We start from the raw sequence: 21,693 nt of genomic DNA, 5'->3' as shown, positions 1-21,693 counted from the left end.
ACTGCACATTACCTCATAACATTTATATAACAGGTGCTTAATATCAGAAATACCATTAATATTATGAGCAATGTATTTGTGAGTTATAAGATATACTGCCCAGTGCCTATCCATATCCTATTCCTTCTCCTTTGGCGACTGCACAGGCAATAATATATTTACGCTAACGTGTTTTACTGCTACTCGGGTGATTGATTTAAACTGTGAGAGGTTCAAGATAGTGCAATTGTCAGAAGTTGATTTGGTTTAGAAGATAAGAAGAACTCCAGGCTCAGCGGTGTGTCATACTCAATGATGGGAAGGGGTAGCCTCATTTACGTCAGCGAATCTGGTTCTGGTGCTTGGACAGTCCGAAAATGTTCAAGCTTTCCTGGAGCAACACGGCATATCTGCGCACGTATGTGGATGTAAATATGTTTACGATGGAGATATGTATTATTGGTCTAGAAACGAGCACTTCTAAAAGCAGTACATGTCAAAGTAAATAGTGGAATTACATCGCTGGAGGTAACACTGAACGGCAGCCCCAGAAAATGTAAATTGAATTGCTCTATTACAAATTAGGCTATATATTCAATAATGTCGGTTAATGAAATGGGGAACTGATATCAGGTGCTTAGAGATATAGTGGCAATATATTTGTTATGGTGGGTGTTATGAGAATATATTAGCATTACATTTATTTTTTAGCATGATAGGCTATTTTATTCTTGCGATATAATTCGTGACAAACAGTCTGAAAAGTTTCCATTTTAAATGTAAACTCACATTTTTATTTTAATAGTAGGCTAATATGTAGCCCAACCGGCAGGCAGATTGCGCTATTATTCATTTAAGTTTGTCATAGCTTCATCTGCCGGCCGTTTGGGCTAGCTAATATGCTTGGTCTCATAAACGTGTGAGAATGCTCTTGTGGCGAGAGGTGCTTGCAAGAGGAAAATGTTGAAAAATGGGACTGTTATGTTTCCTACAATTATCTTCATCCTGCAAAGTGTGTCACTGACAAATGTAGTAAGATATTTAAGCTTTTAAATGTTTATTGTCTCTACATTTTACAGATGATTGAGTAGCTAGTTGGAAAGTTGTATTGTTGTAATTATGGCATAGTATATCATTATTTTTCTATGTAACTCCTCTCTCCATTTTATACACAGTTGGGCTGGCAACAACCACATCTCCACTAACTACATTCTTGTTCTAACTTCCGTACAGATCTCTGGCCCTTCAATGAAGCTCCACTGCCCAACTCTTGTGACCCTAGAAGAGAAGTGACCTACATGGATCCCCTGTCTGAGCTGACATCACTCTCCCCCCCCACATCCATGTCCTCTCCACCTCCCCCAACCATGTCTCACCCACCACACCCGACCATGTCTCCCCCACCTCCCCCTGCCATCTTCCCACCACCCCCACCTCCTCCACTGCCCGGTGACCTCCAGAACAGTCGGGATGTCCTGCAACGGTCCAAGTTACGCAACCTGAACTGGGACCTCATTCCGAAGGAGAAGGTAGAGGGCCGTCAGAGTGTCTGGAACAGTCCAGATGAGTTCCACTTCGACCTGAGCTCCTTGGACGAGCTGTTTGGACAACAGAAGAGGTCTCGGCCCCCCAAGAAGGATGGCAGTTTACGGCATGGTCTCAGACCTATTGGCTCCCCTCTACACAATGCACCTGAAAAGGTCAGTGGACTGATTTCCATATGTAAATGGACAGTTTTAGGCATAATGTCTATTAGTCTTAATTGTATTCCAGGTTGGTGCTATTGCCATACTGTGGGTTGTTTCCTTAGAGAATGATTGGGGTGTGGCTGTATGTTGATTGTTGTTCTGACTGGTATTTTCTGTTTCTGTCTAACCCTGTAGGTATCACTTCTTGACGGGAAGCGCAGTATGAATGTGGGAATTTTCCTCCGGCAGTTCAAGAGGTGGGAGAGATATTTTAAGCCCACTTTAATCAGGTTTGCATAATAATGTCACTATCAGATAAATGTTTAATGTCATCCGTGGCAACTCATTATAACTCATCTCTTCACAGTGCAGTCAGGGAGATAGTGGAGAACATCAGGCAGGGGGCTGGGCAGCACTATGGGAGTGAGATGCTCAGTGAACTGTGCAAAATGCTGCCTGAGACTGAGGAGGTACTGTGGAGTTCTGTCTGTCTCTCCATATCATCTGGGTCTATTTAGTGGTCTTTATATCTTCATGGTTTTTCCATCCTACAGTGTACTAACTCATGTGTCCTGTTCTGTAGGAGAGGCGTCTGAGGGCATACCGGGGAGAGCGTAGCCATCTTGAAGACCCTGACCTCTTCATGCTCCTACTAGTGGAGGTGCCCAGGTGATTAAACATATTGTTGGTGTTTGGTCATCACCCTTCTCCTACCAAAAGAAAATGCTATCGAATCCTTATCTAACTTCTCTTCCTGTCTTTTGCATCCCCTCAACTTGTCGCCATTTTCTCTCATTTAAGCTGTTTAAAATGTGGGTTTTCCAATACTCTCCTGTTATTTTCCTTGGTCAGTTATCGCTTGCGTTTGGATGCCATGATCCTGCAGCAGGAGTTTGACCCGGCCTTATCTGCTCTGTGTGTGTCAGCACGCTGCTTGGTGTCTGCAGCCACAGGTGAAAAAACAGCAGAGTGATTGAAATTTGTTTTTCCCAGATCCCTGAACTTTTCTGTGAGATTTCTTCAACTTTTATGTTGATTTATCTTAGTGACATACTATAAATTACTATCCCATCTATCTGTCTCTTTCTTAGAGCTTTTGAGCTGCCCAGAGTTGCATTCCATCCTACGGCTGGTCCTGAGGGCAGGAAATTACATGAATGCCGTGAGTCGCAGTCATCTGGCACCTAGACAACCAGTGCAGCCAGACAGGCTGATTGATTTATTGACAACCAATATTTGCAATTTTTTCCAAATGTGTTGAGTGCATGAGAATGAATAAGTGATCTGATCTTGTCACACCTTCTGACCTTCAACAACAGGGAGGTTACGCAGGCAATGCTGCTGGGTTCCGCATCGCCTCTCTGCTCAAACTAGCTGACACCAAAGCCAACAAACCAGGCATGAACCTGCTGCATTATGTGGCCATGGTAAAAATCTGATCAATATTTCACAAATGGGTGTTAAAAGGTTTTTCTAACACTCCTACTACTAGTCCTACTTGGGTCTCACAGAAAGAAAATAATACAATATGTCTGTCCTCTCTCAGGAAGCCGTTAGGAAAGACCCAACCCTGCTGTCCTTTCCCCTCAAGCTGAGCCATGTGGGTCCAGCCTCCAGGTCAGTGACACACTTAGGATGTTATGAGTCCTTCATGACAAGTTGCTGACATAGTTCTCACATGCTTGAAAAAGAAAAGAAGCGGCATTATATACAATTTTGTTTTTGCGTGTTTTGGGGGTTTACTCAAGCACTCAATGATGTTGATTGACTAGTTTGTTGATTGATTGAGTCATTCATCCATTCATTCATTCATTCAGTCCATTGTTAATAACAATGTTAGGTCCCTTTAAATCAGACTAATCTCACCTTACTGTTCTCTTTCACCCATCAGACTGTCTGTGGATGTGGTGCAAGGGGATCTGTCTCAGCTGTGCAGCAGACTAACTGGACTAGAGAGGAGAATTCAGACTGAACCTGTTCTCCAACAGCAAATCAAATCCTTCCTCCAGGTAAGTGTCACGCCCTGGCCTTAGTATTATTTGTTTTCTTTATTATTTTAGTTAGGTCAGGGTGTGACATGGGGTATGTGTGTGTTTGGGGTATTATATGGTAGAGGGGGTGTTGGTGGTAGTGTATGGGTTTGTGTTGAGTGTATGTATCTAGCTGTGTCTATAGTTGTGTGGAGTTTTCTAGGAAAGTCTATGGTTGCCTGAATGGGTTCTCAATTAGAGACAGCTGGTTTCGGTTGTCTCTAATTGGGAACCATATTTAAGGCGATCATAGGCTTTAGCTGTTTGTGGGTCATTGTATATGTCGTACGTAAGTAGTTTGTGTGTGCACTTGCGGTTTAAGTTTCACGATCATTTGTTGTTTTTGTTAGTTTGTATAAGTGTTACGTGTTCATCTTCGTCGTTGTAATAAAAAGAAGATGTATTCAAGTCATGTTGCGCCTTGGTCCTCTCTTTCACGTCAACACGATCGTGACAGAATTACCCACCAATGCAGGACCAAGCGGCGTGTAAAGCGGCAACAGGACCCACCTACACAGGATTCTTGGACATGGGAGGAGATACTGGATGGTAAGGGACCTTGGGCACAACCGGGAGAATATCGCCTCCCTCGTGAAGAGCTGGAGGCAGCGAAAGCCGAGAGGAGGCGATATGAGGAGGCAGCACGGAAGCAAGGCTGGAAACCCGTGAGTAATACCCAAAAATTTCTTGGGGAGGGGCTCATGGGGAGTGTGGCGAGTCCAGATGGGAGATCTGCGTCAACTTCCCGTGCTACCCGTGAGGACTCTAAGAGGGAACCTGAGCCAGTCGGGCTGATATTGGAGGTGAGCAATGGGAATGATACAGAGACTGTTAAGGATTTATTGGGGAGGTTGGAAGAGAGTGAAATGAGGGAGCTGCTGTGTTGGTGCGTGAGGCACAAGATCCACCCGACAGAGCGTGTGCGGGATGTGATGTTACCTGAGTCAGCTCTCCATGCTCGTCCTGATGTGCGTGCTAACCGTCTGGGAATGACAGTCCCACGAACCAGGCCTCCTGTACGCCTCCCTAGTCCTGCACCTCCTGTATTAGCCCCACGTACTAACTCTCCTGTGACAGTCCCCAGCCCAGTATCACCAGTGCCTCCTCCACGCACTAGCCCTATGGTGCGTGTCTCCAGCCCTTTACCACCAGTGCCTAAACCACGCACCAAGCCTCCTGTGTGTCCCCAGAGTCCTGTGCGTCCTGTTGCTGCTCCCCGCACTAGCCCTGAGATGCGTGTCCCCAGTCCGGTACCACCAGTTCCGGCCCCACGCACTAGGCCTAATGTGCGTCCCCAGGGTCCAGTATGCCCTGTTCCTTCTTCCTTCTCATAAGTTGTGAAAGGTGGTTTGCAAGACTTTTTTTGTGGTCTGTTGTCAGAGCGCTGAGGGGAGGCTGGAGGAGGCAGAGGTGGAGGTGGAGGCTCTACTGCAGGCCCAACAGGACCTGTTGGACTTCTTCTGTGAGGATGATGTCACGTTCAAGCTGGAGGAGGCCTGCAGCATCTTTTACTCCTTCAACATTCGCTTTCAGAAAGCTGTAGAGGTCAGCACCTAAGCAGCATCTGTTGGTGTTCAACCATATTTTAATTTCTCCCATTGATATGAATGAATATTTTTTTGCTGCAATAATGTGTGCTGGTTGGCAAGGCCTCCATTGAGGCACTTTTATTTTCCCTAAATGATTCTGTTCATTTTAATTTGATAACTCTTCTGATTTTGTTTCAGGAGAATGCAAAGAGGGAGCTTCAGGAACAGAAGCGAGCAGAGAGAGAGAGGCTGGAGAGGGACCGGGACAGGACGGTGAGACGTCGCTCCATAGCCAACTGTTCAGCCCTGGAGGTGGGACTCAGGGACATCCAGCAAGAAGACCTGGAGAGCACCCTGGAGAGGAGCCTCTACCACACCTGGCAGAGCCGCCACAACGTACGAAGCCCAGACAGCCGACTACGTGCCATGAGTCAAACCTTACACAACTTACTGGAGAACATCAATGATGATGATACTACAGAATCATGTGACACACCACCACCAACCCTTGCTCACTCACCACCACCACCCAAGACAAAGCTTCAGCAGAGTGTGTCTGCTCCCCCCTCTGACCCCACAAACAGCATGTCAGCCAAGCCTGCCCAGGAGACCACCCCTCCAGTGGACATCCCACAGTCATCTCTGGAGAGTGCCGATCTGCTGAGACGTGTAGCATCTAAAGTGGTGAACCAGCAGTGCAGTCTACAAGAAATGTCTGACCCAGAGAAACAGCATGACACAGCCTCTGCCCAACCCACCACCAAGGGACAGTCACAGAAGCCTGGGGAATGGGAGTGTCTGTATTCATGCATGGGAGACACAGTAGTGTGTCACACTCTTGTGACTGGCCTATGCTCCTATAAGAACCTGAGCCCAACACAGCCCTGGGAGGAGCCCACGGAAGGATCCCACTGCTTCTTACGGTTGAGGGACAAGCAGGTCAGAGCGGCATCACCCCAGGTCCACAAAGCGGCAGCACCCCAGGTCCACAAAGCGGTAGCACCCCAGGTCCAGGGGGACAACGTGCAGAACAAAAAGGTGCTGCAGAGAACTATACCCAGGAGTAGGGCTTCCACACCCTCCACAAGCCCTACTTCCACCCTTTCCTCTACTGCCTCTGCCATCCCTACTCCCACAGCCTCGGCCATTCCCAAAATGCAAGGCAGGTCAGAGGCAGCCTCCACATGGTCCTCACGTCTCCCTCTCAGGAACTCAATGCGTTCCCCAACTCCAATCACCTCCAGAGATCATACTGAGGTCAGACCGGAAGGGATTGTTAGGGAAAAAAGGCCATCTCTGAATGAGCAGACCAAAAAAAAGCATCCACTTCGTCGACTACTAGAAAAAGCCAAACCAAATGAGAAGGAGAGAGAGGAGAAGATAAAGAAGGAAAGAGAGCTGGAGAGTGAAAGAGAGAGGGAGGGAGTGAGAGAGGAGAGGGAAAGTGAGAAGGTAAAGCAGAAGGAGAAGAAAAGAGTGAAAGAAAGGGAGAAGGTCAAGGAGAAAGAGAAGGTGAAAGAGAAGGAGAAGGAGAGGAAGATGGCGAAGGAGAAGGTGCAGATGAAAACTAAGCTAAAGGGGAAAGAGAAGGAAGTCAAAGTGGAGCCAGTGATGGAGTCAGCTCTGTGTGTGTCCAAGCGGCTGCCCCTGCACCCTGACTTTCATACCTCTCTGCCTCGCCGTGCCCTTCAGAGCTCTGTGACCACCAGTGCCAAGGTCATACGCTGTGCCCTCATTGCCGTTGCGGCTGTGAATAAGGACAGGAGCAGCCAGTCTACAGTCCCAAAGACCACAGTTATAAAGCTGCCTGGCCCCAGGTCAAAGCTCCCAACTCCACTATCCATGTGGAAGTGAGTCTGCCCATACCCACCTAGATATACATAAAACCCCTCAGATCTGATATGGAGAGATGCCAATAAGGAATCAAGAATAGTACCTTTATTTTTAATATCACACCTCATTGGCTTTAGCTAAGTAATCAGGCATATTTTTATAAATTACTTTGTACTGAAAGTGTGATAAATATAAGGTAGGCAATAAAATAACACAATGGGTCCTCACAATTTACCTGGAATAAAGAAAGTAGGCAAAGGAAAGGAAAAATAAGGCTGGATATGGTGGTATACAGGAAGTTGTACTTAGAGTTATTCAACAAGATACTTGAATATGGTGTGATAGAGAGGGAATGGGTGAAGAGGGGATAAACAGAGAAGGATCTGGTCAGGAATAAGACCCACTTTGATGAGTATTGAAGTTCTCCATATTTCAAATGAGAGATGGAGTGGTGGGGTGCTTGGAGGTGACTGCATCATTGAAGATGCATTGAGAGTATTTACATTTCTGTGTCCCAACTGTACACAAAACAATAAAACCAGTGATCTTTCAGTTGTGTTTAAAATTGTGTGGCTTTTGTTAAATAAGTGTGACCAACTCACTCCTCCACTACTGTACTGTAGCAGCTAGCAACTACAACAACCAGAATAAAATACTATTTGGGCAAGAATCCCCGGATGAAATACCTGCTACAACGAAAGGAGGGTGTCCCCATTATTATTTTTTGTGAACAAAGGTGCAATGCACTTTCCGAACTGAGATGCAGCAATACGAAGCGTCTAGTCTGCCGGGAAACCACAAGAAGGAGAAGAAGAAGAAGAAGGAGGAGGACAAGAAGGAGGAGGAGGATGAGGGCGCGAGTCAAATAAGCGGTGGGGCAATTTATCAAGATAACCTGACTTTCAGCTCAGTTAGCCAATGGGACATTTCAACATCCTTTTTAAATTCACTGTGAGTTATGTTCTTCATTGAACCTGGTTAAAGATTATTTCCCAAAATTATTTGTGTTCTCGGCCAATGTTACAACCTAAATTGGCGTTAGCTAGCTTGCACTAACGCTAGCTAAAGTTTACAGCTAGCTACGGAAACACAAGCGCGTGCTAAGTGGCTAACTATAGATAGCTAACTAGCTAGTTGGCGCAAGGTTCTATCGACGTTTTTCCTGGCGGATAGCTAACTAAATCCCTGGGCTGTACTGCCTGTACATAACCGTTTTATTTTCATTCAATAATGCTAGTATGTTTGTACTTAGTTAGCTATGTAACTAACGTTAGTGCAACTTTCTTGTAGTTAACGAGAAATAGTTCACTACCTTGTTTGTTAACAAGCAAAATAAGTAACCAACTAATGTTTCGCTATCAGTTTGTGTAATGTATTTAACTGTATTCTTACTAATGTTCTCGTTTGTTTTGACTTTGTATTGGTAAACCCTGTCTGCCTCTTTCCATTGAGGACCACATAAAAAATTGGTGTTGCAAAAACACGTTCATGTGTGTTATCCTCTAAAATCAATGACTACTCAATCTGGCTACATTGAACAATGTTTGATCAGCATTTTATGATCATGTGGCTCTCTCTCATATTGCCCCTTGTTTCAGGAACCCTAGTCGCCAGTGTGGATGAGGGAAGCATGCAGACCATAAAGTGTGTGGTGGTGGGCGATGGTGCCGTGGGTAAGACTTGCCTTCTAATCTCCTACACGACAAACGCCTTCCCAGAGGAGTACATCCCCACCGTGTTCGACAACTACAGTGCCCAGATAAGTGTGGACAGCCGCGCCATCAGCCTCAACCTGTGGGACACTGCTGGCCAGGAGGAGTACGACCGCCTGCGCACCCTCTCCTACCCCCAGACCAATGTCTTCATCATCTGTTTCTCCATTGGCAGCCCGTCATCTCATGCCAATGTACGACACAAGTGGCACCCAGAGGTATCCCACCACTGCCCCGGAGTTCCAGTGCTGCTGGTGGGCACCAAGAAGGATCTGCGTGGAGATGTGGAGGCGGTGAAGAAATTGAAGGAGCACGGCCTGGCCCCCACCAACCAACAGCAGGGTAATGCCTTAGCCAAGCAAATCGGCGCCGTCAAATACCTGGAGTGCTCAGCTCTGATGCAGGACGGTGTGAGGGAGGTGTTTGAAGAGGCCGTGCGAGCTGTGCTCTACCCCGTTACCAAGAAAAATGTCAAGAAGTGTGCTGTGTTATAACTATGTGCCTAGACTAGGGGGACTGGGGGAAGAGACTCACGATTGGCGCTGCCATTTTGGCTCCCAATATGCCTTTCACGTTCTAACCCTCACCACTTGTTAGCATTGCCTGGCTTCAATATTAATTGATTGTTTGTCAAGAGGTCCTCTCCACTAAGATGTGGTTTCAATTGATGCCAACAACCTTCCTATGGATTTTTTTGTATCTCTGAAATCAAAACTGCAGCGACGATGCTAAGGGATTTCAATGGTGCCTTCTCAGCAACTTGCTGCCTTGTCCTCACTGGCTGTATGTTTAAGAAGATTACAATTGATTTGACACCTTTGCTTTTCTCCTTCATCAGGCCAGTCTTGTTATGTGTTGGGCTTTTTCTGTGAACTTTACCCTTGTTGTCATCTGATGTGATTCACAGGAATGTTGTGTCAATCAGTAGCCACTGTGTTAAACATTATGTTCATCCCTCTGTGCCATTACAGTAATAGTTGTAGTGTGGATTGTCAATAAGATAGTTTGCCTTTAACGTGGTTCATAAGCCAGGATCACAGGATATCTGCCGAACTAGCCTTGCTGGTATGAGACAAGCAAGGGTGTATGTATGACACTGTCACCCTGAACACATGCACACTTTGATTAGAACAGTCTGTCTCCTATTGCTCTGTTACTCACACTCCTCTCTCTTACTCTGTAAAACCATGAGCTTGCCATTCCGCACAATGCTTTGTCAAAACAAAGTCCTGATTGTGTCAGTGAATACAGATTGGGTAGCTGCTAAGTAAACAGATGCCCTAAAGATTAATGTTATTTTTGTATTGCTGGTGGGACAAATCAGGAAGCAATAATTTGAGTGTTTGGTGATTAACCCCCCCCCCCCCCCCCACCACCACCACCAAAAAAAGTCTAACTCTGTCAGCTGACCTGCTTATGGGTAGTCTTTATTTTTTGTCTGAAGGCAAGCAGAAACCACAAGTAAACTGCATTCTATGTTCTATTGTAACTAACTGAAATCGGTGCTGAATAATGCTACACATTAGGATGTCATAAAAATAGTTTAGCGTTACTGCCCTCCTTGAGGAACGCGTGTTGAAGGTATCACGTATCAGCAGTAATGCTGCTCATTCCTGGCTAACTGTTAACTTATCTAAGTGTAATGGCAAGTATGTATGGCTAATACTGCAACAGGAGCTGCAATCCTAACAGTTCCTTGTGCTGCATGAACATGCTTGTTGGAGAGTGGAAGGCATAGGCCTACATTTGTACCCAAACCACTCTAGCAGGGTTTTTTTCAGTGTCTGGTGGTATTATTGGTATGAATGGTTCTGTCGTGTGCCTCATCCCTTTGTGATGTCATATGGGATCTGTAATGAGTTGATGTGCAGCTTCTGTAATTAAGGGCCACAGGGTCCGCTGGTTTTTCCCATCAGACTGCACCACTAAATTGAATGTGAAGTATTGCATTTTAGGTATAATTCATAGTAAATTTGCTGACTGGACAATACATGTGGTGGAAACCTGCAGAGTCTGTAGCACTTGAGAACTGAAGTTGCACTTCCTCTGTGTGGAAGTCTTTGCCTTCTCAAACAGAAGCAATTAATTCCACCCCAACACTGACTGATAACAGATTGGTTCTGGTGGAATGTAATTGTTTTTTTTAACCAGAAACCTATGAAATGTACATCTAATTGCCAAAATAAAGGAAACACTTGAGTAAATGAGGAATAAAAGTATATTGAAAGCAGGTTCTGCCACACAAGTGTGATTCCTGAGTTTATTAAGCAATTAACATCCCATCATGCTTAAGGTCATGTGTAAAAATGCCCAGTTGCCTGTTATTTTGGCAACCATGGCTAGAAAAGATCTGTTAGTTTGAAAGAAGGGTCTCAAATGAGCATGGGGGTTTAAAGGATGTGTGTGTCAGTCACCAGATCTCAACCCAATTGAACACATGGGAGATACTGGAGCGGTGCCCAAGACCGCATTTTCCACCACCATCAACGAAACACCAAATTATGGAATTTCTCATGTAAGAATGGTGTCCAATAGATTTCCAGACACTTGTATAATCTATGCCATGCTGTTCTGGTGGCACATGGTGGCCCAATGCCCTATTTAGACATTTTATGTTGGTGTTTCCTTTATTTTGGCAGATACCTGTATAACCGGTTATAATGGTTCAATTAAGTATTTTTAAGTAGGCCTACATATTCCCTTATGTCTTTGCCATTCTGTACTGCAGACTAAAGAGGCTTGGTTGTGGTATTTATGATCCAAGAGAGACATTTTGGTATTCATTTTATATTCCATTTAATTCCAGATACATGTGTCATGGTCTTTACCTTTATGTGTAAAGACTCAACTTTATATATTTTTGATTCAATCCTTTTTTACAATGAGAAGTCAATGTGTGTACTGTACAATAAAAATTTCAGATAAATGATTACCTTACCTTTACAAAGAATCACATGCATTACCTTTACAAATAATTACTTTGATAAGATGTTTACCCATTTTCTTTTAATTATATAAGCTTAGTAATAAAAGGCAATGTAAAAGAATGGGCAACCAATTTCTTCAATCTATTAATGCGTTGTCAGAGCAGTTGCATCAAGGAAACATCACCTGGTAATAAAACATAGAAAGAAAAAAAAATTGTCCTCCTATACTTACAAATCACTGACAGGCTCGGTCCTGTATGGTACAGTGAACCCAAACCATAGATTTGGCATTACCTAGACTTGCCCTTCTGCATACAGCCATCATTTGAATTGGTTGCTGTTGGTTTATCAGTGTACAGATTTACTTCATGAAAAGGCACATTCTAGCATTAGGTAGTGCCAAAAACTCAAGTTTTACCTCTTTTTTTAAATTTGTATCTACCTGAAAGGGATGACTTGGCATTGAAGTGCCTCAAAGGAGTGTGTGGTTTTTGACTCAAGCACTGTGGAACTTGATTTGTCAGTTAATGTAATTTTAACTGCAACCAAACCCACTTGCATTACTAAATAAATGCAAAAGTTTACATTTGTGTGTATTTCATCTTTGTTCTGTTGTATATAGTGCCTTCAGAAAGTATTCACACCCCTTGACCTTTTCCACAGTTTGTTTTGTTACAGCCTGATTTTTTTTTTAAATGCCACTGGCCTACACACAATACCCCATAATGTCAAAGTCGAATTATGTTTTTTGAAACTTGTACAAATAAATTACAAATTAAAAGGTGAAATGTCTTGTGTCAATAAGTATTCTACCCCTTTGTTATGGCAAGCCTAAATTAGTTCAGGAGTCAAGATTTACTTAAGTTGCATAATAAGTTGCACAGACTCACTCTGTGTGCAATAGTAGTGTTTAACATGATTTTTGAATAACTACCTCATCTCTGTACCCCACACATACAATTTTCTGTACAATCTCTCAGTCGAGCGGTGAATATCAAACACAGATTCAACCACAAAGACCAGGGAGGTTTTCCAATGCCTCGCAAAGAAGGGCACCTAATGGTAGATTTATTTTTAAACAGACATTGAATATCCCTTTAGAGCATGGTGAAGTTATTAATTACACTTTTGATGGTGTTTCAATACACCCAGCCACTACAAAGATACAGGCATACTTCCTAACTTAGTTGCCGGAGAGGGAGGAAACCACTCAGGGATTTCGCCATGAAGCCAATGGTGACTTTAAAACAGTTACAGAGTTTAATGGCTGTGATAGGAGAAAACTGAGGATGGATAAACAACATTGTAGTTACTCCACAACACTAACCTAATTTAAAGGGAAAAGAAGGAAGCCTGTACATAATAAAAATATTCCAAAATATGCATCCTGTTTGCAACAAGGCACTAAAGTAATACTGCAAAAAATATGGCAAAGCAATTCATGTTTGGGGCAAATCCAATACAACACATTACTGAGTACCACTCCATATTTCCAAGCATAGTGGTGGCTACATCATGTTATGGGTATGCTTGTAATAATTTTTCAGGATATAAAATACATGGAATGGAGCTAAGCACAGGCCAAATTCTAGAGGAAAACCTGGTTCAGTCTGATTTCCACCAGACACGGAGATTAATTCACCTTTCAGCAGGACAATAGCCTAAAACACAAGGCCAAATCTAGAGTTGTTTACAAAGAAGACAATGTAACTGCATTACAGTTTTGACTTGAATCTACTTGAAAATCTATGGCAAGACCTGAAAATGGCTATCTAGCAATGATCAACAACCATTTTGACAGAGTTTGAAGAATTTTGAAAAGGAAAATGGGCAAATGTTGCACAATCCAGGTGTGGAAACCTATTAGAGATTTACTAAGAAAGACTCACAGCTGTAATCACTGCCAAAGGTGCTTCTACAAGTATTGACTCAGGGGTGTGAATACTTATGTAAATGAGATATTTCTGTATTAAATTGTCAATACATTTGGAAACATTTCTACAAATTTTATTTTTCAGTTTGTCATTATGGGGTATTGTGTGTAGCTGGGTGAGAAAACAATCTATTTAATCAATTATGAATTCTGTCTGTAACACAACAAAATGTAGAATAAGTCAAGGGGTATGAATGCTTTCTGAAGGCACTGTATTTGAGGCACTACTGAATGATGAAAACCTCACATCCGTAGATAAAATGATTAAATATGAGAATATACAAATTTTCTATGAACAGGAGAAGCATTCAGCACCTCTATTGACAGAGCTAGCAAGGGGAAGTCGCCAGAAAAATTTAAAAAAGAACACTTTCAAGATAGTCTGTGACATTTTCAATATATTCTGTGATTTTGTTTTACAGTTTGCTCAAAGCCCACAACAAAAGACAAAGAGAGTAGATGCAGTGCATTCTCATTGAGCAATCTTACATCCTACCTTGCTGTTCCACCACTGTACTGCTGGTAGCCTAGTGGTTAAGAGGCTGGGCCAGTTACCAAAAGGATGCTGGTTTGAATCCCCTAGGTGAAAAATATGTCAATGTGCCCTTAAGCAAGGCATTTAACCACAATTGCCCATGTAAGTCACTCTGGATAAGAGTGTCTGCTAAATGACAAAAATGTACACAAACATCTCATTGTCACTTTACTTGGTGAGATGGGCATGGCTGACTGTGCTCTTGCCCTGGTGTTTGTCACACAGATTCTTAGTGGGAACAATAGGATAAATGTTGCAAGACACTGTCATAAAGGCAGAGACACCTCAAGCCAAGGATGTTTGCTCTCTTTCTCAGACCAGTGAGCTTGGTTACTTCTTAAGGGCTAGGAGTCAGGTCAGGTCAGATCAGGTAACAACAACACTAAATCATGTTGTTTTGATCACGTGTGTCAGTGTGTTACTGCACTATCTTCACACAGTCAGTGGCTTGCATTGAACGGCTCTGTACAAAAATAATGAAATACGCTATCCTGTAGATGGCGACAAATCACGCGCCAAAGGAAAACAACTGCCGGGGAGCAATCCTTCATGGGGCGGAAATGAATTATGCGCACGCGCATTGAACAATCTCACTAGTGTTGGTTGTTGTTGTCTGCATGGACTACACTTGAAAATAAATGAAACCATTACATTTTCTTTCCAAATAACGGTCCTGTGAATTACTTTAGACTACGTGCAAGCGTACTAACCATTTTACTACGTGTGGATAATGGCGTAGTGAAAGGAGATCGCATAGGGTGTTATGGCTAACATTAGCTTGCTAAGCTAAGCTTCGGTTAGGGTCCGAAGATATTATCAAGCTGGCCTCAACCCGAGGCCAACTGGCCTTCCTAACTGAGTAAAATTAGCGCAAGGTAAGATTAAACCTTCAACAGATCAATTTTTTTTGCATGCATGCAACTCCTGTCTGTCATTCCATCCCATTTGTTGTGATCATGCATGCATGAGTGTCATTAACACCCCTTTATATGTCCTCCATTTCTCCTGACAAGTAAGGACTAAATAAACAATGTAAGAGAGAATCTACGAATCACACATTGATATGACTAATTGATCAGTAAATGTGGTAAATGTGGTAAAACGTGGTCCCGTGTGGCTCAGTTGGTAGAGCATGGCGCTTGCAACGCCAGGGTTGTGGGTTCAATTCCCACGGGGGGACCAGGGTTCAATTCCCATGGGGGGACCAGGATGAATATGTATGAACTTTCCAATTTGTAAGTCGCTCTGGATAAGAGCGTCTGCTAAATGACTTAAATGTAAAATGTAAATGTAAATGTAATGTTTCTCTCAGGATGTCGGACTCAGACAGTGATGAAGACCAAGACCGCCCCTTCTCTCTCACTGGCTTCCTCTTCGGGAACATCAATGAAGATGGTCAGCTGGAAGGAGACAGTGTGCTGGACACTGTGAGTGATTACTTTGTTACAAGAGGAAAGCACTCTGCATAGTGTGCAAAAAACACTACTGTTTTGAATGCATACATTAAAGCAGGAATGGGCAATCCTCATGATGAGTTCATAAAAAATCTGAACTCATCATGAAGGGGCGCATTGGCTGAGGGGTCTGCATATCTACATCCATAGCATATGCAGTCAGAGCCGGCCCTAGCCTTTTGGGGACCCAGAGTAGGGATGTGACAGAAAAAAACTTTTAAACATACTTTAAAAAAATCGTTTTTCCATTAAAACGCAAATACATTTTTTATACAATTCAATGTGAATGCAGCTGTGCTGCTGCCAGCAACGGTTTGGGTCTTTTTTTTAATGTAAATGTTTTATTTAAGCTTTATTTAACTAGGCAAGTCAGTTAAGAACAAATTGTTATTTACAATGACGGCCTACACCGGCCAAACCCGGACGACGCTGGGCCAATTGTGTGCCGCCCTATGAGACTCCCAATCACGTCCGGCTGTGATACTCACGGTGCGTCCCTTTCAGATGGTTAAGCATTGCACCTGTACTACCATTACTGTACCTCAAATCCACCTCACAAAGTTTTAATTTTCTTCTCATTTATCTTGTCAAAGTATTGCCATACAGGACTTCACTGCTGTCGCTTGCCTTTCTCTGCCATTTTTCAGACTGTTAACAATGATGACATTGTAGTGTACTGAACTATGCAGTCATTTTTTAAAATGTATTATTTCTTACATTGTTAGCCCAGAAAATCTCAAGTGTTATTACATACAGCCGGGAAAAACTATTGGATATAAAAGCGACGTCAATTTACCAACATTACGACCAGGAATACGTCTTCCCGAAGCGGATCCTTTGTTCGGACCTCCACACTGGACATGGGATCTTATCTCACAGGCCGACACAAAACAACGCTGTCTCCGCAGGGAAGGCAGACGGAGCGGCCTACTGGTCAGACTTAGAAGGCGAGCACACCATACACCGCTTCCTAGCATATTACTCGCCAATGTCCAATCTCTAGACAACCAGCACAGTTACAATACCAGAGCTAGTGTTATGTCTTGTAAAATCCCAAGAGTAAACAGTATTGCGAGGAGCACATTTTTCTATAAATGCATTTGTCTATGGAATAGTCTCCCTTGGAGATCAATATTTAGTTTTTATAGAAATAACTTGTAAACGCAGGCAAAGGTTTTCATTTGGACAAGGTTGTCTAAGAGAAACCACTACACTGTCTGCTGGTCAGTATATTTTTTACATTTATTTAACCTTTATTTAACTAGGCAAGTCAGTTAATAACTAGTTCTTATTTACAATAACGGCCTAACCCTGCCAAACCTGGACGACACTGGGCCAATTGTGCGCCGCCCTATGGGACTCCCAATCACAGCAGGATGTGATGCAGCCTGGATTCGAACCAAATCAAATCGAATACAACAGGTGTAGAGCTTAAGCCCTTAACCAACAATGCAGTTTTAAGAAGAAAAAAAAAGTAAGAGAGAAGAATAACAAATTATTAAAGAGAAGCAGTAAATAACAATAGCGGGGCTGTATACAGGGGGTAGCGGTACAGAGTCAATGTGCGGGGGCACCGGTGTCGAGGTAATTGAAGTAATACAGTTGAAGTCGGAAGTTTACATACACCTTAGCCAAATACATTTAAACTCCGTTTTTCACAATTCCTGACATTTAATCCCAGTAAAAATTCCCTGTCTTAGGTCAGTTAGGATCACCACTTTGTTTTCAGAATGTAAAATGTCAGAATAATAATAGAGAGAATTATTTATTTTAGCTTTTGTTTCTTTCATCACATTCCCAGTGGGTCAGAAGTTTGCATGCACTCAATTAGTATTTGGTAGAATTGCCTTTTAAATTGTTTAACATGGGTCAAACGTTTCAGGTAGCCTTCCACAAGCTTCCCACAATAAGTTGGATGAATTTTGGCCCATTCCTTCTGACAGAGCTGGTGTAACTGAGTCAGGTTTGTAGGCCTCCTTGCTCGCACACGCTTTTTCAGTTCTGCCCACAAATTTTCTACAGGATTGAGGTCAGGGCTTTGTGATGGCCACTCCAATACCTTGACTTTGTTGTCTTTAAGCCATTTTGCCACAACTTTGGAAGTATGTTTGGGGTCATTGTCCATTTGGAAAATCCATTTGCGACTAAGCTTTAACTTCCTGACTGAAGTCTTGAGATGTTGCTTCAATATATCCACATAATTTTCCATCCTCATGATGCCATCTATTTTGTGAAGTGCACCAGTCCCTGCTGCAGCAAAGCACCCCCACAATATGATGCTGCCACCCCTGTGCTTCACGGTATGGATGGTGTTCTTCAGCTTGCAAGCATCCCCCTTTTTCCTCCAAACATAACGATGGTCATTATGGCCAAACAGTTCCATTTTTGTTTCATCAGACCAGAGGTAATTTCTCCAAAAAGTGTCCCCGTGTGCAGTTGCAAACCGTCTGGCTTTTTTATGGCGGTTTTGGGGCAGTGGCTATTTCCTTGCTTCAGCGGCCTTTCAAGTTATGTCGATATAGGACTAATTTTACAGTGGATATAGATACTTTTGTACCTTTTTCCTCCAGCATCTTCACAAGGTCCTTTGCTGTTGTTCTGGGATTGATTTGCACTTTTCGCACCAAAGTACGTTCATCTCTAGGAGACAGAACGCGTCTCCTTCTTGAGCGGTATGACGGCTACGTGGTCCCATGGTGTTTATACTTGCGTACTATTGTTTGTACAGATGAGCGTGGTACCTTCAGACGTTTGGAAATTGCCCCCAAGGAGGAACCAGACTTGTGGAGGTCTACAATTATTTTTCTGAGGTCTTGGCTGATTTCTTTTGATTTTCCCATGATGTCAAGCAAAGAGGCACTGAGTTTGAAGGTAGGCCTTGAAATACATCCACAGGTACACCTCCAATTGATTCAAACAATGTCTATTAGCCTATCAGAAGCTTCTAAAGCCATGACATAATTTTCTGTAATTTTCCAAGCTGTTTAAAGGCACAGTCAACTTAGTGTATGTGAACTTCTGACCCACTGGAATTGAGATACAGTGAAATAATCTGTCTGTGAACAATTATTAGAAAAATTACTTGTGTCATGCACAAAGTAGATGTCCTGACTTGCCAAAACTATAGTTTGTTAACAAGAAATTTGTGGAGTGGTTGAAAAACTAGTTTTAATGACTCCAACCTAAGTGTATGTAAACTTCCGACTTCAACTGTATGTACATGCTGGTAGAGTTGTTAAAGTGACTGTGTGTAGATAACAACAAGCAGCAGTGTTCCAGATTGGGGGGAGGGGGGGGGGCAGCAATGCAAAAAGACTGGGTAGCCATTCGATTAGCTGTTCAGGAGGCTTATGGCTTGGGGGTAGAAGCTATTTAGGAGCCTCTTGGACATAGACTTTGCGCTCCGGTACCGCTTGCCGTGCGGTAGCAGAAAGAACAGTCTATGACTAGGGTGGCTGGAGTCGTTGACAATTGTTAGGGCCTTCCTCTGACACGGCATGGTATAGAGGACCCTCTCTAGTGCCTTGCGGTCAGAGGCCGAGCAGTTGCCATACCAGGCTGTTATGCAAACCGTTAGGATGCTCTCTATGTTTAAGCTGTAAAATCTTTTGAGGATCTGAGTACCCATGCCAAATCTTTTCAGACTCCTGAGGGGGAATTGGTTTTGTCGTGCCCTCTTCATGACTGTCTTGGTGTGCTTGGACCATGTTAGTTTGTTGGTGATATGGACACCAAGGAACTTGAAGCTCTCAACCTGCTCCACTACAGCCCCGTCGATGAGAATGGGGGTGTGCTCGGTCCTCTTTTTCTGTAGTCCACAATCATCTCCTATGTCTTGATCACATTGAGGGAGAGGTTGTTGTCCTTGCACCACATGGTCAGGTCTCTGACCTCCTCCCTATAGGCTGTCTCATCGTTGTCGTTTATCAGGCCTACCACTGTTGTGTCATCAACAAACTTAATGAGGGTGTTGGAGTCATGCCTGGCCGTGCAGTCATGAGGGGACTGAGCATGCACCCCTGAGGGGCCCCCATGTTGAGGATCAGGGTGGCAGATGTGTTGTTACCTTCCCTTACTACCTGGGGGTGGCCTGTCAGGAAGTCCCGGATCCAGTTGCAGGGAAGTGATTAGTCCCAGGGTCCTTAGCTTAGTGATGAGCTTTGAGGGCTCTATGGTGTTGAACGCTGAGCTGTAGTCAATGAATAGCATTCTCACATAGGTGTTCCTTTTGTCCAGGTGTGAAAGGGCAGTGTGGAGTACAATAGAGATTGCATCATCTGTGGATCTTTTGGTGTGGTATGCAAATTGGAGTGGGTCTAGGTTTTCTGTGAAAATGGTGTTGTGAGCTTTCAAAGCATTTCATGACTACAGACGTGAGTGCTTACTTACTTACTTACTGACTTTATTGTCCCCATGGGGAAATGTTGTTGCAGTGTCATGTACACATTTAAAGTACACATTTAAAGTACACATTTAAATACAAAACAAAATTGACAATACAACTTTCATAACAGTTATGTACCAAGAAATAAGAAATAAAACATTAAAAAAAAGAAAAGAAAAGACTAGCCTGCTGGCCTTACGGAGTCGATGGGAACATTCGCCCGAGCTATTTAGGAGGGATATCACACCTGGCACCAGTGATCGTCTCGTTCTGTTTTTCCTGCTGAGGGGTGCCCTGTACTTGCGCCCAAAGGGGAGTAGTTCAAAGTCCAGGTACAGTGGGTGGCTTGGGTCTAAAATGATTTTTTGAGCCTTACGGAGGGCCCTGACCTTAAAGATCTCATCCAGGCCTGTCTGTTTGACTCCAAGTACCTTGCTTGCTGTGGTAATAATCCTTCTCAGCATATTTCTCTGGCTGACAGTGGCATTGCCAAACCAACAAACAAAACAAAAAGTTAAAATACTCTCAATAAAATATTTGTAAAACAGAGTCAATATAGTACAGTCTACATTAAAAGATCCCAACTTTTTGAGAAAGTACAGTCTCTGTTGGCTCTTTTTGTAGATCAGGTCTGTACATTTACTCCACTGAAGCTTATTGTCCAAAAGGACACCCAGATATTTATATTCCTCTACAATTTCTATATTCTGACCTCTGATAGATGTTGCAGAGGTAGGTGTTGTACGCTTCCTGAAGTCTATGCACATCTCTTTGGTCTTGTTGGTATTGAGGACCAAGTGTGATTCCTCATACCACTCTACAAAGTCATCTAGGACCGGGCCACGATGTTCCTTGTCATCATGCAACAGGCTGATAAAGGCAGTGTCATCAGGGAACTTAACGAGGTGTCTGTCGGTATGGGAACTAGTACAACTATTAGTGTACAAGATGTACAGAAGTGGGGACAAAACACATCCCTGAGGAGAGCCTGTGTTGGTATTGCGTATATCCGACACGTGGGGACCTATTTTGACTCGCTGTGAGCGTGGACAGCCACAAAACCAGTCCCCCATCTAAGGAGAAGTCCCGAATGAGTCTCTGTGCCAGAATGTAAGGCTGGATTGTGTTGAAGGCAGAAGAAAAGTCAACAAACAGAACCCTGACATGGGATTTGGCACCCTCTAGATGTCTGTAGACCATGTTAAGGAGGGTAAGAATGGCATCATCAACTCCTCTGCTAGGCTGATAGGCAAACTGAAATGGGTCGAGAAGCTTCTGGGTGACGCTGAGAATATGACTTTCACAATTTTCTCAAGGCATTTCATTACTAAGGATGTCAAGGTGACAGGGCGGTAGTCATTCAGCACAGAGGGATTAGATGCTTTAGGAATTGGTATAATTATTGATTTTTTCCCACAATACTGGAACGTGTTGCTGGTTGAGGGAGGATTGGAAAATGTCTGTAAAAACACCAGCCAGTTGTTCAGCACAGTGCTTTAACACATGTCCACTTATTTTGTCTGAGCCTGGGCTTTTGTATGTGTTACATCCCCTGAACAACTTTAGAACATCAGACTGTTGGACAACAACTCTCTCAAACATTTGTAATGATGCTTCCATTTGTTTTACCTCCGACACGAAGTTGTCTGATTCAAATCTTGAGAAGAAAACATTCAGTTGATTAGCCAT

General features: G+C 43.4%; 3 protein-coding genes across 11 annotated transcripts in view; all 3 read left to right on the top strand.

Moving 5' to 3' along the window:
* Positions 1 to 300: 300 nt before the first annotated feature.
* LOC129868517 (inverted formin-2-like) lies at positions 301 to 7,742 on the top strand. The gene is made up of 12 exons (XM_055942576.1): positions 301 to 535; positions 1,213 to 1,679; positions 1,863 to 1,924; positions 2,035 to 2,137; positions 2,251 to 2,336; positions 2,520 to 2,620; positions 2,759 to 2,829; positions 2,987 to 3,094; positions 3,214 to 3,284; positions 3,559 to 3,676; positions 5,078 to 5,242; positions 5,425 to 7,742. The coding sequence occupies exons 2-12, from the start codon at positions 1,278 to 1,280 to the stop codon at positions 7,078 to 7,080; spliced, it is 2,943 nt and encodes a 980-aa protein (XP_055798551.1). The 5' UTR covers positions 301 to 535; positions 1,213 to 1,277; the 3' UTR covers positions 7,081 to 7,742.
* Positions 7,743 to 7,745: 3 nt separating this feature from the next.
* LOC129868518 (rho-related GTP-binding protein RhoG-like) lies at positions 7,746 to 10,143 on the top strand. Of its 2 annotated transcripts, none has more exons than XM_055942578.1 (2): positions 7,746 to 7,931; positions 8,658 to 10,143. In XM_055942578.1, exons 1-2 carry the CDS (start codon positions 7,820 to 7,822, stop codon positions 9,263 to 9,265), a joined length of 720 nt encoding a protein of 239 aa, XP_055798553.1. In that variant the 5' UTR covers positions 7,746 to 7,819; the 3' UTR covers positions 9,266 to 10,143. The 2 variants fall into 2 exon arrangements, with proteins under 2 accessions (XP_055798553.1, XP_055798554.1); XM_055942579.1 differs by having other exon boundaries at positions 7,855 to 8,010.
* A 4,603-nt stretch (positions 10,144 to 14,746) lies between these two features.
* Positions 14,747 to 21,693, top strand: part of LOC129868510 (transcription initiation factor TFIID subunit 1-like) — a 53,144-nt gene continuing 46,197 nt past the window's right edge. For all 8 annotated transcript variants that reach the window (XM_055942561.1, XM_055942560.1, XM_055942559.1 and 5 more), the window contains exons 1-2: positions 14,747 to 15,041; positions 15,479 to 15,593. In XM_055942561.1, coding sequence (XP_055798536.1) covers positions 15,480 to 15,593 — 114 coding nt within the window. In that variant the 5' untranslated portion in view covers positions 14,747 to 15,041; position 15,479. The remainder of the gene's footprint in view (positions 15,042 to 15,478; positions 15,594 to 21,693) is intronic.

This window comes from Salvelinus fontinalis, chromosome 13, assembly GCF_029448725.1.
Source record: "Salvelinus fontinalis isolate EN_2023a chromosome 13, ASM2944872v1, whole genome shotgun sequence".
Lineage (NCBI taxonomy): Eukaryota > Metazoa > Chordata > Actinopteri > Salmoniformes > Salmonidae > Salvelinus > Salvelinus fontinalis.
Note: the sequence above shows the minus strand (reverse complement) of the source record. Positions and strands in the feature narration are given on the sequence as shown.

Bases quoted from the DNA above. Each gene is read 5' to 3' on its own strand.
- LOC129868517 (XM_055942576.1), top strand. From the start codon at position 1,278: ATGGATCCCCTGTCTGAGCTGACATCACTCTCCCCCCCCACATCCATG. The intron at 1,680-1,862 runs GTCAGTGGACTG...CTAACCCTGTAG, and splicing joins TACACAATGCACCTGAAAAG to GTATCACTTCTTGACGGGAA. The intron at 3,677-5,077 runs GTAAGTGTCACG...GTCTGTTGTCAG, and splicing joins AAATCAAATCCTTCCTCCAG to AGCGCTGAGGGGAGGCTGGA.
- LOC129868518 (XM_055942578.1), top strand. From the start codon at position 7,820: ATGCAGCAATACGAAGCGTCTAGTCTGCCGGGAAACCACAAGAAGGAG. The intron at 7,932-8,657 runs GTGGGGCAATTT...CCCTTGTTTCAG, and splicing joins GGGCGCGAGTCAAATAAGCG to GAACCCTAGTCGCCAGTGTG.